General features: G+C 47.2%; 1 protein-coding gene across 1 annotated transcript in view; it reads left to right on the forward strand.

The window, feature by feature from the left end:
- Positions 1-22,914, forward strand: part of BLTP3B (bridge-like lipid transfer protein family member 3B) — a 313,057-nt gene that overhangs the window by 247,486 nt on the left and 42,657 nt on the right. Inside the window, exon 17 of the mRNA XM_078678312.1 lies at positions 17,206-17,356. Coding sequence (XP_078534438.1) covers positions 17,206-17,356 — 151 coding nt within the window. The remainder of the gene's footprint in view (positions 1-17,205; positions 17,357-22,914) is intronic.

Raw genomic sequence — 22,914 nt, forward strand, 5'->3', positions numbered from 1 at the left:
AACCCCAGGAGGATGTATCGGAATACTTCTCCCGGTTTGAAACGGTGTTCTCCGATTACAGCGGCCAGGACATGACCACTGCAACCGGACACCATCTGTTTGTCCAGAATTATGTTAAGGGCCTATCATCGGAAATCTCCCAGAAACTACAGGCCAGCGAGAGTAGTTGGGCAGCCTCCAAACCTACAGCGATTCTCCAAATGGCCCAATATTATGAGCATCAGAAAAATGAAAACGATAGGGCGACAGAGAAAAAGAAGAAGGACTTAAAAGAGAGGGTGATGATTGCCAAACTGCAAGGGGTGACTATAGGACGAGACCAATACCGGGGAAACTACCAGACAAACGTCCCTAAGACTACATTTCCCCAGGACCGCACTCTGACTTCCTACAGTGGACGCACAGACCTTAGAGAAGACCAGTGCGCTTTCTGCAAAGGGACTGGCCATTGGAAATCCCAGTGCCCAGTTCTTCTGGAAATGATCAGAAACAAAGACCCCAGGGATGTAGCAAACGGACCGAGACCTAAGGGACAACAACGAGGGCCCCCAAATGACGCGACTAATGACAGATCAAGCAGACCAAATACGTTCGATCGACCCAGGCAGAACCAATATCAACAATCTGACTATGACGACACTCACACCTTCGCATAGGACAGCCAAGGGCGAGGGAGGGATCCAGTCGAGCTCTATGTTGACCAGCAGGGCCCTTATGTCACTGCTAAGGTCCTGGGTACCAAGTCTCCATTTCTGGTAGACACTGGCGCAACACGTAGTGCGTTATCTAAACGACTGATTCCAAGGGCACCCTTGTCTGGCTCACTCATAACATCGACAGGTTTCGATGGAACGCCCTCCACCAACCCTTTGTCTGCCCCAATTCTCTTTGACGTAGAAAACAACACCACCGACACCACGTTCTTGCTTTCCTCCAATAGCCCTGACGCCTTTATGGGACTTGACTTACTGAAACACTTCCGAGCGACGATCAGGTTTCTCAAGATGGAGTTCGAGTGTTTCTTTACGACAACCCCGTTCTGCTTAGACATTGCTCTCCCCGACACATGTTTTCCATCACCGACGTTGACGCGTCCCTACTTGACACTCTACCTCCGTATCTGTGGGCCAAAGCGGATTCGGACGTAGGGCGTATGTTAATTGACCCAGTGCACATTACTGTCCGACCAGACGCAACACTCCCAAAACTCCCACAATATCGGATATCGCCAGAGGGCGAGAAGGCATTGGTAATGATTATCCAGTCACTGATAGACGCAGGAGTGGTAGAGGAAGTGGTTAGCAACGTTTGCAACAGCCCTATCTTGCCCATTATCAAGAAGCAGGGAGAGGGAGATGAGAAAGCATACCGTTTTATCATCGACCTCCGAGAGATCAACAAAGTGGTGGTACCCCAGTACCCTGTGGTCTCAGACATCACCACCATCCTGACTTTGATTCCATCCACTGCCACCACCTTCTCCGTCATCGACCTCAAGAACGCATTCTTCTCCATCCCCATCCACCCAGACAGCCGATATCTCTTCGGCTTTACCCTAAAAGCCCGCTCATATAGGTTTTGCCGAGCGCCTCAAGGCTACACGGAAAGCCCTAGCATTTACAGCCAGGCCCTCAAAAGACAACTAGACCAAATCCAGTTACCCGACGGAGTGGTGTTGGTACAATATGTCGATGACATCCTTTTGGCAGCCGACACCACCCCTCTAGCGGTTACCGCCACCATTCAACTCTTGCACTTCCTTGCGGAAAATGGCCACAAGGTCTCCAAGAAGAAGTTGCAATACTGCCTACCCCAGGTCACTTACCTAGGCCACCTTTTGTCCAAAGATGGAAGAAAACTCACCCCTGATCGAATCCAAACCATTCTAGATACCCCTGTCCCTAAGACCCAGAAGCAGGTTCGCTCCCTATTAGGCCTCACCTCCTTCTGCCGACAATGGTTACCAAACTTCAGCCTCGTTGTAAAACCACTGCTTTCTCTGCTAAACAAAGACGTCCCTTTCCCACTCCCTTGGACCCCTGAGTGTCAAACTTCCTTCACAGAACTGCGAGATGCCCTTTGCTCAGCCCCTGTCCTAGGTACCCCTGATTACAAAAAGCCCTTCTCCCTTTACACTCACGAAAGGGAGGGATGCGCTTTATCTGTCCTGACCCAGGCCATCGGCCCTAAGCAACGACCGTGCGCTTACTTCTCTGCCACTCTTGACCCTGTCGCCAGAGCCTTGCCTGCCTGCCTTCGAGCTGTAGCTGCTGCTGCAATCTCTATCCGACAGAGTGAGGGGATTGTACTCTCGAATTCCCTCACGGTACTGGTACCCCATGCAGTCGACACCCTCCTGAACCAAACCAAGACGCAACATCTGACGAGTGCACGACTGACTGGATACGAACTGACCTTGCTTGCCTCCCATATCACCCTGAAAAGATGCACCACACTGAACCCAGCAACTCTGTTACCCTTGCCAGAGAACGATCCCAATGTGCACCCCGTACATGACTGCGTGACTCTCACGGACGAACAGACCAGGAGTAGGGTCGATCTCAGAGACACGGCTTTCCCTGACCCCGACGGGGAGCTGTGGGTGGACGGTTCTTGCATCAAACTCTCCGATGGTACCACTTCCGCTGCCTATGCAGTCACCACGGCTCGAACTGTAGTAGAAACAGCTCGCATCGCCCAGCGATCTGCCCAGGCAGCGGAACTGATTGCTTTGACACGAGCCTGCATCCTGGCAACAGGAACCACAGCGAACATTTACACCGACAGCCAGTATGCCTTCGGGGTGGTTCACCATTTTGGGCTCCTCTGGAGGGAGAGAGGATTCTTGACCTCACACGGCACACCCATTTTGCACGGGGATCTAGTCTCCGCCTTAATCGAAGCTGTCCTCCTCCCCAACAAACTTGCCGTTATCAAATGCCAGGCACACAAGAAAGTGACAGACATTATTGGACAGGGAAATGCACTAGCCGACATCACCGCCCGAACGACAGCTGAAAACAGAACGACAACACGTATGTACGTGACCAGGTCACAAGCAGAAAACTGGACTGACGCCAAGGACACAATTAGAGACATACAAACGGCTAGCACACAACACGAATTGACTGAATGGACACGGGTGGGATTGAAAGACGATGAAGGCTGCTGGCGGACAAAAGACACGAACAGATGGTTGCTACCTGATTCATACTTGATTCCCATATTGACCATGGCACACTCCCCTGCCCACATAGGATCAGCCCCCATGATCGAACTTGTCTCCAGGGTTTGGCACAATGACAAGATCCCAGATTCCGCCAAACGCCTGGTCCAACAATGCTTAATATGCCTGCAACACAACCCCGGGAAAGGAACTGTAGTACCCCGGGGGGGATTTGGGGTCCCAAACCACCCATTTGAAGTCCTGCAGATGGACTACATCCAGCTAGACAGATGCCAAGGCCTGAAATATGTACTCGTCGTGGTGTGCGCATTTAGCAAGTGGGTGGAAGCATATCCAACCCGTGACAACACCGCTATGGCCACTGCAAAGGTTCTGTTAAAGGAGTTTTTCCCCCGTTATGGCCTCTGTCGTGTTTTATGGAGTGATAATGGCCCCCACTTTGTAGCCAAAGTTATCCAGCTCATCCTAAATGGGCTGGGTATTAAACAGAAATTCCACGCAGTCTTCCACCCTCAATCTGCTGGGCTTGTCGAACGACACAATGCCACACTAAAGCTTAAACTGGCCAAAATAGTGGCTACCACGGGCCTGAAATGGCCAGACGCCCTCCCATTAGCATTGCTATCGATGCGCTCTACCCCTACCCGACATCACTTAACCCCTTATGAAGTTGTCTTCGGTCGACCCATGAGCGTCTGGTCTGCCCCGAAACCAACTTCCATTCATGACGTTCCGGACGTCCTAATGTCTGATTATCTGTACAAATTGACTGAAACTTTGTCTGTCCTTCATCAGCAGGTGCAGCAGGCCATCCCCGATGCTTCCAGGGGTCCGGGTCACGCCATCCAGCCGGGGGACTTCGTGCTGATCCGAAATTTTCAGCGATCAAAGAGTTTGGAACCCCGGTGGACGGGCCCCTGGCAAGTGCTGATCACCACTCGGACCGCACTTCGAGTGGAGGGGAAGAAACACTGGCTGCACGCTCATCACTGCAAAAAGGTCTCTCCAGCCCTGGCCACGACAGACACCGTCAACACCCAAGAAGAGCTCCTGAACCAGGACCGACCATCGTTGAACTGCTATCCTGATACTGAGACACTTGAACTTTCAAAACATCCTGACCCCACTGTGCCATCTCGAGAAGGGTATTTCCTGCGTCGAAAGGAGGGAGTTTCGGCTAAGTAGGCCACGGACTAGGTTAAAGGATCTCAGAACGGTGACCCAAACTACCAAGGGTTACCTGGAGAGAAGCTAAAACTAAGTCTGTGGTCCTGCCCACTACCGAGCACCTTGAAAACGAAGATGATGGAAGCGCCAGATAAGAAGATGATGGAAGCGCCAAACAAGAAGCCGACGGGGACAGCAGGAAATACCCACTACAGAAATCCGAGAACAGACAGACTCCATAGCTCAAAGACAATTGTACTCTTCATCACAATCCTCTTCTGTTTTCTCCTCATGACCACGCTCTGGATTTTGGAAGAACATGCACCTGCTCACGAAACATTCCTAACCACTGCTCAGCCTACCACCATGAAGGAACATTATCTAATCCCGCTCTCTCCTCAACTAAGAGAGAGGCGAAAGGAATTTTGGAACAACTCTTTCGTGCAGCTACTTCACCAGCACAATCTTGCCACCAATACCACCAACTGCTGGATCTGTGGGTTGCTACCCCATGCCACTGGACATTCAATACCATTCATCCCTTCACCCTTCTCTGTCCACGGCTTCTGCCTTGCTTGGCTCATCCTCCTGCAAGAGAGCTATACGGGCAATGCCACCTCCAGCAGAACTGCAGCACATTCTTCTCACGGGGCCGGGCGAAACAAGACAAAGACACACTTCTGCCTGCTGACCCCCAGCGACTCGATCCAAATGGACATCCCGGCTAAAGAACGAATCGAAATGCAGGTGTTCAACAATCCAACCAGACCCACCTTCTCCTATCTGCGGAAACGAACGGCTGCCACTCTGACTGTGGCCCTGTCGGTCATCAACGTCACAGGCCACATGTGTGTAGAAGGACTTGGGACACAGCTGGTGGGTCGCAGCGCTTGCCGCTTTACCAGAACTTTGGATTCCACGGATCCACCTTCCTTTGTGTCATCCCCAAACATGTATTTCATCTGCGGCACGAAGGCCTACACCTGGCTCCCCAAAGGCTGGGGGGGTACTTGCTACATCTCCTTCGTCCTTCCTCCGACTTATGTAGCCCCAGCGAACCACCACAGGCAAAAACGAGCCAAAGACATTGAACAAGCCGACTCGACAGGGGCGCAGTTCCTCGATGCTATGAAAGGACTCGTCCCCCTCTGGGGCCCGATGGCAAACAGCCGTGCCATCCGACATTTGACTCAGGCAGTCGAGACGACCATGAACATCACAGCGGGCATCTTTGCCAACAACACTGCCGAGCTCCAAGCGGTCCGTTTGGTGGCTCTTCAGAACCGCCTCGTTCTAGATGTGGTTCTGGCGGACCGTGGAGGAGCATGCCGCATTATTGGGTCCAGCTGTTGCACATACATACCGGACAACTCACCCTCAGTGTACAAAGCCATCGAACATCTTCACAGACTCTCTTCGGAAGTTCACCAAGAGCAAGAAGAATGGTCGCTTGGTGGTTGGTTCTGGGACACCGTCAAAAGCTGGGGCTGGAGACTGCTCACCATTATCATGATTCCCGTAGTTGTAATATGTGGCCTATGCTTAGGAATTCAATGTCTGCCACCTATGTGTTCTCTATGTGCAAGTTGCATTTTTCCCAAAACTGTGGACATTGGAAGCGAACATATGAGAGCATTGTATGATACCGAAGTTAGAAATTTGATGAAAATTGACATTGAGTAAAGCAAGGTGGCTAGATATGTTGAAAAGGGGGGACTGTTGAAAGCTGGACTGAGACCGTCAACATTATCGGCGCCCTCTTGCTCTCCTTAACCTTTTTGTGCGCGTAAAACAGCCGCCATTTTGAACACCATGACTTCCCTGCTCCCGCCGAGAGCCAGCGCGCCTCTCTCCCCCTCCTAGCTTCGCCGGCATCCCCCGCATACTGACAACCCCCCTGCCTGCACCTGCCGCGAATCATAAAACCCCTCTTCAGCGCTGCTCTGCCCCAGGCCCTCGTCCTGTTCCCAGCGCGACACCTCCCTTCTTCCCATTTATGATCCCCGGCCCTTTGATGCAAACCCCCTTTTCCCCGTGTGCCCGTTCGTCTTCCTCGTTCCCAGGCCGACACCCAGCTCTGCCGATACTGTTCCTTGCCCCTCCCCGTACAATAGAAAGTTTCCCCCCAGCAAGGGATCCCCGGGTTGATCAAAGCCCCCGCCCTACGAGATCCGATCGAACCCCACACACTCCGTGAATCGGCGGAATATCCAGCTGCGCGATGATCATCACCTGTTGTGAACGGGGCGGGGACTTCCACTGTAACCTTGCGTGGGAACGGGCTGGGAAGGGGGGATTCTGAGGATGTCTTTCCGTACATCAAAGTATCGACGAGAATGTGTTACATGCAATAAAGAGATAAACTTGTGTATAAGAGGCCAGGCCTCAGGGATGCAGTTAGAGCACCTCAGAACGATACCTTCTGCCCGTTTTGTTGTGTTCTCCTCCGGAGAGAATAAAAACCTTGTTTCCTGCCTTCCAGTCTCCAGCGCCTGCCTCTTCAATAGTTTAACTTCTTTGTGGGTTCAAGAGGCGACACCGCCGGGCAATACTTAAGGATCTTATATTCTGGTTGGTAGTGCCACCCTTTTTTTTCCACAAGATTGGCACTAATTAGATGAAACCCTTGCCCACAGTGCTAACGTGTGAAAATGTCAACATTTTGAGGAAATACTATCACAAAATGTGCTGCATTACCCCGCATGATTTGCCTTTTCTTGCTGCTTAATTTAGTAATCCCTGCCACATAATTTGGCCCTCCCCAGCCACGTAATTCCAGTAGCCCAGCTATAAAGTAATAGGTGGGTAACAGTGACTAACAGAAACATTATGTATGGCGTGAATAACCATATATAAATCTGGGCATTCATTCATTGCTGTGATGCAACAGTGGGAAACAAAAGGTTGTTCCCCACAGTTGGGATGCCACCAAGTATTCGCTTCTCCTGTCTTCCACAGCCTCACCAAGATCTATGGAGAACTGACCAAGGCATAGCATTGGTAGCTGCCAGGTTGATCTGCTTCACCAGTGTCCAAGGACCCATGAGAGGTGAAAGAATGCAAGTTGTGTTCTGCCTCTGCCAATCACCATATTTCCTAATGAGCAGGTCTTTGCAGAACTTAGCTCACACAAAAACAACAAGCATTGGCATAGCCAATAGGTCTCGCCTTTGGGACCTGCTGCATAACTAAATACTTATAAAGGTCCCAAAGGCGAGACCTAATGGCTATGCCAATGCTTGTTTACTTTCATGTTAGTATTTGTGTGGAATGTTGCAAGTTCTAGTGACAACATGTTAAATATTGTTAGAAGCTGCTTTATATTACATCAAGAAAGAAGAATATTAGATGAAATGCATTTCAGAAAATACTACTCAAACACATTGGGATTTACAACAACACAGCTTTGTTTAGATAGGTGTGTGAATTGGAACTAATGCTTCCTGGGCAGCTGATGACCAGTGGTAAAACAGCGGTGGGGCAGTGCTAATGGTTCAGGCATCATTACATGTAGTATAGTGTAGTCTTCAAATAGGAAGGTAAGCTGCCAAAAGATAAAATATTTTGAGCATGCCAGGTGCTGACATTGAAGGGCTCCGTTAATTTGATTGCTACCATTTCGAGAAAAGGTTAATGGTGGGTCTCCATTTTCCCCTTGTTTTCCATTTGTTAGCGCCATGTTTCTTGAGCACAATGCCGCTCGGAGTCTTAATCTCTTTTTTGTACTTAATAAACATTTTGCTACATTAGCAGCAAAGACCAGTATTTGCAGTAGCATAGAAATTAATTTGTTTTTCATTGCTTCCTCCATTGAACTTGTTACATGTGTATATGCATATTAGATTAACACAATGAATGACACTATGTGGTTGCTGTAATACATTGTTAACCCTCAAACCTAATTTATGTTGATGCAGTGTAAAAGGAAACAATAGGGGTAGGGCAAGTACAGGATTAAATTAACGCAAATTGAGTTATGCTTTAAATGTCAGTCATGCTAAAAATAATGAACAATAGATATTAAAGCAAATAATCTGATACAATGCTGTAGCTTGATATTAATTCCATTGTTCGTTACACCTCTTGCACATGACCAGTGCTTCTTTTCATGCACATGGCCTTTCCTGTTATTGCTAGGGGTGGGCGGAATAGGGGGACTCCCACCACATAGGTAATTTTTTCCCCGCAAGGCTCCAGAAATGCGAGCTTGCGAGCGAGATGTCGACATCCCCAAGTGCGATTTTCTAACGTGGGTGGTTGCTGGCGGTTAAGGTGAGAGGGCTGCTTTTCTAGTTGATTTGCTGCAGCTCGAGTAAATTTTCTACTCGAGCGGTTGCAAAATCAATTCTAATGGCTGCACGGTTTGCGAACCACATGGTGCTATTCCCTCTGATTTTTCAGTACTGTTTGTGCTCCCGGCACTAGATTATAGCACAATCAGCACGACCTTCATATTTTCTGCCAGTTGCCAGAACTATGTGGAATCTCACACTTTTTCTGTACCTCTGCAGAATTCTGCGGATTCAGATTCCGTTAGCTCCACCCACCTCTACTTATTGCTGCCTCTTCTCCATGTGAGAAAAGGCAGGAGACTGAATAAAAACTAAAATAGGTGTGATGTTTTCTGGAGTGAAGCTGCCTAACTTTACTTGGCTGGCATCGTAACAGGCCCTCCAGTGCTCACTCATTGGCATCTGATGGAGACATCTAACCGCAGATTCCTTACCTGTGAACTTCCAGGCGTGAGGCTGGATCTGGAAGATTTTTGATAGCAGTACCCCTGCGTGCCGGTAGATGGCATCGTTTTAGTCCGCGTGATGTTGTCGGCGACCTGTTCATCATTGTTGTAGCCTCCATGTCGTTATATAACGGCCACTCTGGCGCGCTGACATCAGTTCTTTTCTTTCTGCGCCAGAACAGATCCGTCTAAGAGAGCTACCCCCTGTCATTTCTTGACCGACTTTTTACTACTTTTTTTCGACTCCTTATGGTGTGTTGGGGATGTCTAGCAGAAGACCTCTGGGTTCAAGCCGTGTGCCGCCTTTCACCGTGCCATGTTCTGTCACGGACCCCCATCCGGTATGTCTCTGGTGCATGGAGAGCAACCACAACACAAACTCCGATTGCCGGACCATGGCGTTGAAGGCTTTGAGGGAGTGGTCAATCTCACTCCCGATCTTGGTCGAGAGGAAGGTCCGAGCACCGCTCCAGAGGGTCGAAGTCCTCTTCCTCGAAGTCGCCGCGGTCAGGTAAAAGGCTTCAACTTCGCCCTGTCCATCACACAATAAATTGGAGGAACCTCAGTGTTCGAGGCTCTGCGGATGGGTGCCTGGGTCGGCTCCGCGTTTCCCTCCCTTTCCGGGGCCGGCAATGACCCCCACCCAACCCCACCCTGCCAGCACGCCTTTGGACCCCGCAGGCTCAGACGAAGGAGTCCCTATGGATTCTGTGCTTTCGGCTCCGGCCTGGTGCCACTGCTTCCTACCGGACCTGTTCCAGGGTCCGGACCAGCACAAGTTGTACCTCAGCGACCTTCCCCGGTGCCACGTCCAGCGCCAAGGTCCTCAGTGTTGCCGGAGCCCACCAGCAGTGCCTCCCTAATAGTCATTCCTGACAACACAGAGCCGGTCGGGCGTCCATCGATGCCGAGTCCTGCACCGACGGAGCTGTACAGCTCCATGTCATTCAACCTGCCCTATTCTGAAGGGTTATGAATGGTTAGGAGGATTGGGAGGGGGAGCAGGATCCTTGGAAATCCTGCAACCTCAAGAAATGGACTGGTATGAGGAACTGGGTGATACAGGCACCCTGGACAACTCTCCAGATTCTGCCATGCTGTCTTCCAACAACATGGCTATGAGGAGGGGGTATCATTTGTAATGGTGGCATAGAAGAGCTGCAGAGGTGTTGGATCTGCAGTTGCCTATAGTGGCAGTCAAGACTTGCAACCTGATGTCTCCACCTCTGAATCCTTTCTGCCTTTCAACGAGGCCTTAACAGACATTCTTCTGGGCACCTGGTCCAAGTCTAGCACAGGGGCTCATGTGAACAGAACGATTGCCCACTGCCATTGCCTTGCACAGGGTGACCCAGCTTTCCTTACCACTGCCTCACCCTACAGAGCTTGGTGGTCAAGGCTTCCACTTCCCATGGCACATTTCTGTTCTCACCTCTGGACAGGTAATCCAAAAGCTTTGGGAAGAAAATGTTCTCTTCCGCCAGTCTAACATTGTGGTCGGTGAACACTGCATACCTTTTGGGCTGTTATTCCCATTCGATATGGGTTATGGTTGCGCAGGTACTGCCCAGAGTCTCTGAGGAGGACCGGATTCTGCTCTCCCAAGCTACTTCAGATGGGAGAGATACAGCAAAGTTCGCCATCCGCTGTTGCTTGGACACAACTGACTCACTAGGCAGAGTGATTTCCTAGACTGTGGCAATACGGCGTCATGCCTGGCTAAGGACGTCTGGATTTTCAGGGGATGTCCAGGCACATCTTATGGATATGCCCTTTGATGGCTCCTGTCTCTGTGGAGACAAAGCAGATGCAGCACTTGAGTGTTTTAAGGCATCGCAGGCTTCGGCCAAGTCTTTATGCCTCCCCACAACTTCACAGCCTGTGTCTGCTTTTGCTCCTTTTGTGGCTACGGAAGGGGCTTCCACCTGCACCAACCCTGCTCCAGCCAGAAAGTCCTGCAAGTTCAGCAACCTCTGCTGGGCCGTGGACGTGGTTCACCTCAAGCCTGAGGTCAGAGTTCGAGCCAAGCCACAATCCCCTTCTCCATTGCAAAACCTTCCTAGTCCGATCCTCCCCGGATCATACACGTCCAGTTGGTGGCAGGATACGCCACCACCTCCACCAGTGGGGGGGACATAACTTCAGACAGGTGGGTGTTGCACATAGTCCAAAGGGTCTAATTCCTCAACTTAGATACAACCCCTCCATCCATCAAGCTTACAATCAGCTGACAGAGGATCTTCTTGCCCTACTCTGCAAGGAAGTCAAGACTATCTTGACCAAGGGAGCTATAGAGAGGGTTCCCAAGCCAGAAATAGACTGTGGTTATTATTCCTACTATTTTCTGGTTCCAAAGAAGGCCGGAGCCTTCATCCTATCCTCGACCTCAGAGCCCTCAACTACTTTCTCATGCAGGGGAAGTTCAAGATGCTCACCTTTGCTCAGGTCCTGTCTACTCTGGACTTGGCAGACTGGATGGTAGAGTTGGACTTGCAGGTCGCCTATTTCCATATTTCCGTCATGCCGGCCCATCGTCGCTATCTGCGGTTTACGGTGGACCTCAAGCACTTTCAGTTTGCCGTACTCCCTTTTGGCCTAACCAGTGCCCCTCAGGTGTTCACAAAGGTGATAGCGGTGGTCGTAGCCCATTTCTGAAGATCAGGGTTTCCAGTATTTCCCTTTCTCGACTGGTTGCTGAAGGCAGGCTCATCCGAAGCAGTCGTCTCCCACCTCCAGACTACGGTGAACCTCCTGCACGGGCTGGGGTTCATTATCTACATGCCGAAGTCACACCTGACTCCCTCTCAGATGCTCCCTTTCGTCGGTGCAATTCTGGACATGTTGCAGTTTCGGGCTTATGCTCCCGAGTGGTGAGTCCAGTATATTCAGGCTATAATACTCATGTTTCAGCCTCTATCCTGGATTTCGGTGAGAATGACTCTGAGGCAGTTGGGCCTCATGGCCTCCTGCATCCTGCTAGTGGACCATGCTCGACGGCACATTCAGGCTCTGCAGTGGGACCTAAAGTTTCAATGGGCATATCATTGAGGAAATCCCAACGACCTGGTTCAGATATTGGAGGGTAATGCGAAAGACCTGCAGTGGTGGCTAACAAACCGCGTTTGGGTCAGAGGCAGACCCCTGTCCCTTCCCCACCCAGAACTCACAGTAGTGACAAATGCGTCTCTTCTGGGATGGAATCAAAGTGAAAGTGTCTACAAGGGATTTCATTAGCTATCCAACATCGATGGATAGCTAGTAAAATCCCTTGTAGACACTTTCACTTTGATTTTATTTACTGCCCAAGCCTACAAGGGTATACTGGGTTTACCATTTTTCTGAAATCTTCTGGGATGGGGCGACCATCTGGGGTAGGTGGAGATCAGAGGACTCTGGTCTCCTGCGGAAGCCAGGCTCCATTTCAACCTGTTGGAGTTTCGGGCGATCCAATTGCCTTTTTACCATCCATCTAGGGAAGTCTAGTTCAGGTTTACGGACAACACTACCGCCATGTGGTACTGCAACAAACAGGGCAGTGTAGGGTCCAGAAAGGTATATTAAGACCTTATCTGCCTCTTTGTCAGATGTTTTCCTGTTCATTCTTTCCTTGTCCAAGCAGGGCTCTGCTCTGGGCACTGAGAAGGGCTGCCTTTCGGCCCTAACCGCCTTTCTTCGACTGCCAGATCAGCCTTCACTTTTTAAATCTCCTCTTGTGCAGAGATTTCAGAAGGGGTTAACCCATTTGTTTCCACCCTCCCCTTTTGTTCTGCCACAGTGAGACCTTCATTTGGTCCTTACCTTTTTGATGTGTGCACCGTTTGAACTGCTGCACAACTGCCCTCAATGGCTACTCACTATTAAAATAGCCTTTTTGGTGGCAATCACCTCAGCCAGGAGGGTGAGCGAACTGCAGGCACTGTCATCACAGCCTCGTTACCTGACCGTCTTCCCGGACAAAGTAGTACTCCCTGGACTGGGGCATCTTACTGTCCAAGGTGGTAACACCCTTCCATCTGGGACAGTCTGTTACTGTGCCCACTTTCTATGCACCTCTGCATCCTTTTATATAGCGCAAACTGCCCCGAATCGGGTATCAGATCGCTTTACATAGCACCAGTTGCATTACATGAGGACACATTCATTTTTGTTTAGGCACGGGGAGATTAAGTGATTTGCCCAGAATCACAGGATGTTCAGTGTTTTTGCCGAGACTCGAACCCAGTTACCCAGATTCGAGGTTGACCGCCCTAGCCGTTAGGCCAACTCCTCTCCCCAAATCTATCCTTCTAAGGAAGAGGAGTGTCTCCACTGTCTGGACCCGGAAAGATTGGTGTCGTTCTACCTTGATCACACCAAAGAGCTCTGGGTGGATGACCAACTCTTTATAGGGTACATGGGAGCAAAGAAGGGACATGATGTCCAAAAGAGGGCCATATCACATTGGATTATCCTCTGTATCAAAATATATTACGCTTAGCAAAGAAACATCCTCCTGAAGGCCTTAGGGCCCATTCCTCCGGGGCGAAGGCAGCCACCTCAGACCTCCAGCGTGGTGATCTAATTGTTGATATCTGCGAAGCGGCCATGTGGGTATCTCTGCACATGTTCGCCAGACACTATTGCCTGGATTCTCAGGTTCGCAGGGAGGGCGTGTTTGTCCGCTATTTCTTGCAGCACTTTCTGTTTTGAAGTTTTTCCGCAGTTCCACCTCCAGGAAAGGTATTTCTTGGATATCTGTTCCAAGGTAAGGAATCTGCGGCTAGATGTCTCAGATGGACAAGTTACTTACCTCTGGTAACGCCTTCGGTAAGATTTCTTACCGACCCATCCATCTTAGCCACACTGCGGAATTGTTTTTAGTGTCAGGATTGTTCCCCTTCAGGACCATAGTTGCTTTTTTAAGACATCATGGTCAGTCACTTCATGGCTCCACGCTTCTGGCGTGGAAAGTCGTGAAAAGTTCTGATGTCAGCGTACCGGAGTGGTGGTTATATTGACGATGCGGACGTCATGAAGAAACACGATGCCTACGACTTGTCGCAGAGTTGAACGACGCCATCTACTGGCGTGCAGGTGTACTGCGATAATCTTCCGAATCCAGCCTGACGCCAGGAAGTTTAAAGGTTAGTAATCTGCGGCTAGATCATGTCTCTACCAGAAATGGCATTACCGAAGGTTAGTAACTTGTCCAATAGGAATATATTAGATGATGCAAGGTAATATCCCATTATCTTACCGGTAAAAACAGACTGATAACTGTTTATCCTATGACTGGGAAGAAGGCTTTTGTACCGTTGTTACCACAACAAGGGTAAGCAGTCTTTCCCTCTTTAAATCTGGGACTCTGGAACATAAGAACGTCCCTCTCAGATGACACAACCTGTTTTTGGGGTTTTCCTTTGGAGACTTTAATCAGCTCTGTGGGTGTGTGGCAGTAAGCATTTTCTTTGTTTTCTTTATTTCTCTTTCGTGTGTGTGTACTTGTGTTTCCCTGTTATGCAGAGCCGGTGCGGTTCGTTTTCAATGCAGGGCAGGACTACTGTTCGATCCAACGCACCAAGGATGATTTTGCTAAATAGACCTTTCTCGTCCCCCACTCTTGACAGCCATTCTCATCCTCTGTGCCCCTCTGTTCTCTCAAGGACTCCCTGCAATAGCTCCTCCTGAAAGCTCTCACCTCAGTGCTGCTGTCCTTTCTGCCCATATTTACAGAGCCTTCTTACTTGAATGGGGAGGAGCGCTCATGTAATGCTCCATCTTATATGATGAATCTGTGCTGTCCGGTGCACCAGCAGCACAATAGTTGCTGTTTCGTATGTCAGGTCTTAATTTTCTGTTTTCATTTTCACAAACTGCTAAACCAATCTCTTCAATTTTAACAATTTTATTGTTTGCAGTCTCTTTCCACTATCTTGAAGGATTCAAATGAAGTTGCTGTTGACATGCAAGGAGTGAGCTTGTATTGCTTACTTTTTCAGTGCTGAAAATGCATCAAATTAGATGTTGAACTTTAGGATGTGTTGGCACCTAAAAGTATTCCACTTATTTGTGTTAATACATAAGCTGACTAATATCCACCACTCAAATTACTTTCATATTTTACTTTACTAATTAACCACTAATCCATATGGGTTCCAGAGTAGCGTGCTACTCTCCAAGATAGTGCTTCAACACCCCATTAGGGGTAACAAGCGTTATATAAATGCAAACCTTTTTTCCCTCTTCTATCCCTCCGCTAACCTTCTCAATCCAAATAACTGACTAATATCCTCCACTCAAATTACTTTCATATTTTACGATACTAATTCACCACTAATCATTAATGGGTTCCTGAGTACCGTGCTACTCGCCAAAAAAAGCGCCCTGACGCCTCGTCAGGGGTAGTAAGCGCTATATAAATGCAATTACAATACAATACATCTGTTTGTTCATGAGGGCCATATGTGCTAAGGTTAAATTCACAAAAAGCAGACAAATTGCTCACTGAAGTTTTGGTAATGTAGTTTGATTTTGCGAACCGACCTATGTACTATGTGCATTCACAAAATACTGAATCAAAGGTGAGTCACACAACGCCCTGCTTAATTATTGTTTATTAAGCATGTTGCAGTTTACGACTCCCTTCCCCCGCACCCTTGATAGGCTACAATCACAGAGAATTTGACCTGTAAGGGACTGCAGACAAACATTCCTGTGGTTATTTTCCAAAACATAAACCTTTTTTTTTTTTAACAGCATCCCAAGTCACTGGAAGACTGTAGTGAGTGTAGGCAGTAGTCTCTCCAGCTCTGCCCACTCCCCCTGAAGTTGCTGCCCGTTTTCCAAAGGGAATGTATTCCAAAGGGCATCCCTTCCCCTTTGCAAATCAAACAGACAATATATCCTGAGCTCCCATCAATAAAGTCCTCAATCACAAGATGATCTTCTCAATCTTCTTTTTATTTCACAGCACTTTTCTTCAGAGCAAAGGGCTAGACCTTTGCTCTGAAGAAAAGTGCTGTGAAAGTGCTGTGCTGTGAAGTGCTGGGAAATGGTATGGTTCTCTATACCATCTGGTGAACGGTAGATGGCTGTTACCTTATCCTTTGAGCTATAATTACTTGGACTGGTGTTATTCTTTCACAACTGTGCACATTTGTCACCCAGCCATCCTTCTCTTTGTATAATCCCTTTGCAAATCAGTTACCACCCCAACTTGGAAGTCAGTAACATATCCAGTAGCTTGCAACTACAATTCCGGTTGAAATGCATTGATACATGGGCACTGAATCTAAATTTGGAATGGACGCCCTAAACATGCCCCTTGCAAATTGCAATGGAGTATACATTTCTGAACCTATTTGTGCATTTAGAAAACACTTTTAAAAGACAAGCAAGTATATTAAAATCTTATTTCAAAGTATTGTGTTTTAATCATTTAGGTTGTATGTAAGTTATCTTGAAAGAATGTCATTGAACAAAAAAATATCTTCATTGTCTTCACAGGTAAGGCACAGTCTTCAAACAATAAGTCCTTGCATACTATTTTGATTTACAGCCAGCTACCAAAAGGGTGTGTTACTCTTAGTCATGGATAAAAAGGAGACCTACTCTCCAAAAAGTTAACTTCTTTTACTGGATATCTCCTTGAATAATGAAAATGATTTTTGTAAAGCGCACGTAGCTGCCCTGAGGCGTCCAAGCGCTACTTATGTTTTAAAGTTATTGCAAGTATCTCGTCATGGTTTATGTATCATCGCCCAGTAAAGTCAGCTGCCATCCCTGATCTCTTGGACATTATTTAAAGATATTTTACAAGATTATGAACTGTTAGGATTATTGATAATTGTCACATGGATGTGTGACCTAGTTTTGGGCATTAACAGTGCACAATAATTGCCCAATAATCTGTCTGCTCAAAATGGTGTGTGTATATAAGTTAAGATAGTCTTCAACAATGATGAAGGCCAAGGTTTTGATGTAGTTTGATTCCTGACACCAAAAAGCCCCACTAAATCCTAAACTGGTAACAGGATAGCTATGAAAGCTAATGTAGACAATTTGCAAAAACAATAATTAAATGATAGTTAAATGGGTAAGTAAAATACTTACATTTGACTTTACTTCTTAACAGATATCGGTTGTTGTTTTTAACATCTTTGATGTCAACTGTGGGATCGACATCAGAGGGAAAGACTTGGCAGTTTGTCTTCATGTGGGTCAAGTGATACCTAAGGAGCTGGGCAATGTTGCTGTTCGACACTACTACAGCAACCGAAGCATGGGTGAGAAATTTCACAAGCATTCCTTATGCTTCCCCTTCAATATAACTACTGAAGAACCTTCTTTTTTTTATTATTGCTATTGTAACAATATGCTTCCTAATTAAGATATTCCTTTATGATATTGAATGTGATATTACTTCTACAACACTGTTTACCTCAATTTTTTCTTTTTACAAGCTTTCCAATGTCATCATAGTTCAATTGATGCAGGAATTGGGCTGCTTGTCCTGGTATTAATCCATGTTGTGTGACAACCAGTGAGACACCTGAAATATCCATGGTGTAATCTTTTTTTAACCTCCTGTCGTATTTATTCCTTGAAGTCTGGTGTTCTGACATCCCTCAGCGTGGCCTTGGGGCCTTGCCTACCTTAAGTATTGCAAACACTTTTTCGGGTTTTGACTCTTCCAGCAGCAAAAACCTGTAACACCTTATTACTCAGTGGAGTGTACCCAGATGAGTAGAAAAATACAAAGGTGAGGCAAATGTTAAATAACACAATATTGGATTCTACTGATTTTGAGAAATTATTGCCCCATGTCACAGCTGACCTTCCTGGCCTAAATCATGGAGACCACACCAGTGCCAGGTTGCAGATATTTCCTTAGAGAACACATATTTCTCTCAGCTGCCTACAGCATTGTTAATCATCCTCTCCTATTAAAAGGGCTTGAAGCCAATGGCATCACAGGTCTGATGCTGAAGTGGCTTTTCTCCTTTTTGGCAGCTCCAAACCACTGACTTCTGACCGCCTTCATTCATTCATTCTTTGACACTCAGATGATAGTTTAGTTAAACCCTGCAGACGGGTCTGGACAGGGCACCATTGGAAGTTGTAGCCGAATGCCTGGCTTCAATTAAATCCTGGAGATTAAACATCTACTTGAAGTGTTACCTCTCTAATATTTATATTATATTTGTGGATTTGTAGAGCGCAAACGAATCATCCCCGGAAGGATCTCTCGGCGCTTTGCAGGAGAAAGGTCAGGAGGGGGTGAGTTTAAAAGAGCCATGTCTTCAGCAGTTTTTTTTAATTGGCTAAGACAAAGGTTCTCTTGACCTTACTGAATACACTTGCGTTGGAACAGAATCTCTGCCCTGCTTTCATGGCCACTTGTCCCACCCTCTGAAGGTGGTGAAACATTCAGGTATTTTGTTGATTCCAAGCATAGCAATGGAAAAGGGGGGTTGGGCATTGCCAGATGGCAATGGAGTAAGCCGCACTCCACCAGCGCTCCCGTGGACAAACCCCCATACATTGACATCCTGCAATTCAGGAGGGGCCTGATGGGCAACTAAAAGCACCTCTGTGCTCTCACAGCTCTCCCTACACCAATCTGCGGTCCAGAGGAAGCCCAGTGACTCCCGGTACAGGCTCTAAGACCCACCCATGTTGGCCGTGCATGGCACTGCAAACATGGCTCCCGTAGGCCGCGTTTTGGACTTCAGACAATGCGGAGTCTTGAGCTGCGTGGAGCAGGCAGCGACTGCCTCACATGCCATCCAATTGCAGCTGCTCCCCAGAAGTGGAACCCCCCCTCGCCTTCAGCCAGGGGTGAACATCTGGAAGGCGGCCGGTACACAAGACCTTCACAGAAAAAACCTGGGTTGAGTGTTTGTTGGCAGCATCTGGAGTCACAGCCTCCCATGGCCTTAGGCCCTGCATCGGGATATGTGGGGGCACACGTGTCAGTCAAATGAAGGCTTTCTCCCTTGTTTCAGGGATGACTTGTTCCCCAGCATTCAGGATGCCTAGCTGCAAGGAGTCGGAGCAGCGCTCCACATAGACGCTTTGGAAGGCCCTTGTGGCGGGCCTGAGTAGACATTTGCTGACTGGCTGACCTCTGCCTGGTGAGGGCCCAGGGACGCCACAGGTCGTCATTGTTGCCCTACACACGGCTGCAATGGAGAACATAAATAGGGGTGATCCTGGTGCCACCCAGCAGGCAATCACAGTGGGGTGCTAGGGAGCACACCTGTGTTGTGATGTTCCTCGGGGTGCTGACTGGGGATTTGCCCTGGCAAAGCCTGAACCCAACATTGACGCCAGTCAAGATCGCCCTGGAGCACAGTAACTTTGCCATCGACCTAGCAGAGAGTGCCAATGGAGATGAGGCTAGCATTAAAGGGCTGGCTGAGATATGAATAGACCCCAGTGCATGGCAGATGAGGGATAGTGAGTGCAACGTTTCCCTAGCTGCGCCTCACTTGTATACGGTCCTGTCTTTGACTCGGCTTAAAGAGCTTGCGGCAGTGGCGCTCGGTGCCTGGCTCTAGGGTACTGTGAGACCTGTATACACAAAATATATTCCAGCGTCTAGAGAAAAAGAGAACGGAAAAAGGGAGCCCCCACTAAGAATCAAATAATGTGAGTTGTCGACAAACATACAAATTTATAAGTATGGATTTCCATCATACACCAAGCCTGGTGGTTAGCTTCATCATTTGGGTATCCTTACATACACATAAATGACATCCTAGCCCTATAGATATCGGAGCTTACGAATGTCAAATAGGTATACCAACCAAGATAAGCAAGATTTAATATGTGGGACCCAAGTTTTTTTAAAATTTTTAAATGCAGTGAAAACATAGTGAAGTGTGAAGACATAAAATTGGTGCGTAGACAGACTAGCAATACTTGTTAATATCTGTCACGATCAAGATTTAAAAACGTGAGAGCAAAGACCAGTTTTAATAAATAGCTGTCCTAAGCAATGATGGTCAACATGTTTCAGCACTTAGTGGCAAGAGATAAAGGCATGTGCTTTCGTCAGGACCTCAACAAAACCAAAACAAAACAAGATTGTATAAACTGCTATTTATAATACTTCAGAAAAGGATATAGTGTGAGTATTGCTTCTCACAATCTCGTATCTTTCTCCATATCCTCAGTTTCCTGAAAAATAAATAGTGACAAGACACACATATGACTCTACAAAAGGGACAGCCAAATTCCGTTCTCTCATTATATGTGGCCTCAACCAATTATGCCATCATATATATGTCCCTGAATGGTACATCATTCTATCTTACCTTGAATATAGGGAAGATAAGGCCCCACCCCACCTGGCAACAGCTCAGGATGTAGGAGGCACCGCTCTAAAAAAGGAAGAGTACACCACACTCAATATCTTGTGGTGTATCAAACTTTAGCATCAAAACAGTAACAACTATCAACAGCACACTCAGAGTGAACCTCTCCGGTACCAGACACATTAAAAAATTATTTTCAAAAATTACTTGTGTGTAGTTTTACACCAACTCTGTTACTGATAGGCAGTCCTCTGGACAACAGTCTGTGTAACGGGAACACGTACACAGAAGGTCAAGAGGATTGTGCCTTTGTCAATGGGTAATAGATATCTTAGGTACTAGATATATTTCTTCAGAATATCTTATGTATTTTTTAAGAAAAAAGAGAAAGATCTATCACCTCGATTAGTAATAGGGAATGGAAACCATGTTGCATTAAGTGCTGTTTCTGGTTTAGCCGGTTGCATAGTATCGTTAAAGAGAGCAACATGCGTGAAAAACCGGCATGGTAAAAAACACCATCTTAGACCAAAACGAATGTAAAGATATGACAAGTCTCTCGCCTTCACCTACCTATCCGTCGGTACCTCGGGCGGTCTGCCGAGCCGTCGGGGAGGTACCGACCTGGTGGGCGATCGAGATTATGTAGTCCGAGGAAGTTGCTGAAGCCTTCAGGGTCTCCTTCCAACTCACGCGGTGTTGTCAGTATCGCGAGACTACGGAAGGAACCCTAACAGAAATGGAAATAGAAGATTCTGTAGTTCCATAGGCTACCAGTGTGTCTGATAACATTGTTTCTCTAGAAACAGCAATGAAAATAGAAATTAGCGCAAGTTGTTAGGATCACTCGTGGCTCATATTAGTATAAATTTGTAAACAAAAACCCCATGGTAATTTTAGTAGCAAAAATGGTTTTTTTTTAAATACGGGGAATTGTAATATGCGACACAATCTAGCTTAAGTGGGGCAACAAAATGAAAACAGATGAGAACCTAGGGACCGGTAATTTCAGGATAATTTTTAACATAATTTATAACAAAGGGGTTCTCTGCCTAACCGTCATGAAGTGGTAGGAACATATGTGTTGCACACATATGTTCCTAATAACCTTCATGCACTAGATCCTACCACTTCATGACGGTTAAGTAAGGTAAGATAGAATGATGTACCATTCAGGGACATATATATGATGGCATAATTGGTTGAGGCCACATATAATGAGAGAACGGAATTTGGCTGTCCCTTTTGTAGAGTCATATGTGTGTCTTGTCACTATTTATTTTTCAGGAAACTGAGGATATGGAGAAAGATACGAGATTGTGAGAAGCAATACTCACACTATATCCTTTTCTGAAGTATTATATATAGCAGTTTATACAATCTTGTTTTGTTTTGGTTTTGTTGAGGTCCTGACGAAAGCACATGGCTTTATCTCTTGCCACTAAGTGCTGAAACATGTTGACCATCATTGCTTAGGACAGCTATTTATTAAAACTGGTCTTTGCTCTCACGTTTTTAAACCTTGATCGTGACAGATATTAACAAGTATTGCTAGTCTGTCTACGCACCAATTTTATGTCTTCACACTTCACTATGTTTTCACTGCATTAAAAAAAAAATTAAAAACTTGGTCCCACATATTAAATCTTGCTCATCTTGGTTGGTATACCTATTTGACATTCGTAAGCTCCGATATCCATAGGGCTAGGATGTCATTTATGTGTATGTAAGGATACCCAAATGATGAAGCTAACCACCAGGCTTGGTGTATGATGGGAATCCATACTTATAAATTTGTATGTTTGTCGACAACTCACATTATTTGATTCTTAGTGGGGGCTTCCTTTTTCCGTTCTCTTTTTCTCTAGACGCTGGAATATATTTTGTGTATACAAGTTAGTTTAGGGGCTACATACTCCAGTTGTCTTTAAACTTTGACCTCTGACCCTAATTAAAATTTTCTTGTTGTTTGAGGTATTTAGTGCAGCTCCGACTTTGAGACCTCCCCCATAGGCGCCTGGTCCCTGTTTAAAAGGCTGACAACCCAGAGTGGGATCAGTGGCAAACCCCTGATGGCCCAATACAGCTTGCATTGCTGTCCCCTATCTGAGGCTACCACTGCATGATAGACCTAGAGAGACAACCAGTCCGGGAACACGTTACAATTCAGGCAGCTGGTCGGAGGACCTTTATTACACTGCGAGGAGGAACTAAGATTGGACTGTACCTGGAGAAACACAGGCCTGGCAGAGTGCCCCAGACCCAGCAGTTAGGCACTGGGATATTTAATGTTGGTTACCTCTGCACATAGCCATCTGCTTCACTTGCTTTCTCAGCCTTTAGGCTCTTCTTAACAGGTAAGTTGCACTGTGACTACTCTCTCGACCAGCAACTCTTTCTTTCCTGTAGTTACCCACATGGGCAAAGTGACTAGAAAAAAGTACTTTGATGCGGGGAGCTCAGCCCTGAGTGGCTCCGCTGACCATATGCCGTGCACTGTACAACTTCTCTGCTGCCAAGGT

Source organism: Lissotriton helveticus, chromosome 1_1, assembly GCF_964261635.1.
Source record: "Lissotriton helveticus chromosome 1_1, aLisHel1.1, whole genome shotgun sequence".
Lineage (NCBI taxonomy): Eukaryota > Metazoa > Chordata > Amphibia > Caudata > Salamandridae > Lissotriton > Lissotriton helveticus.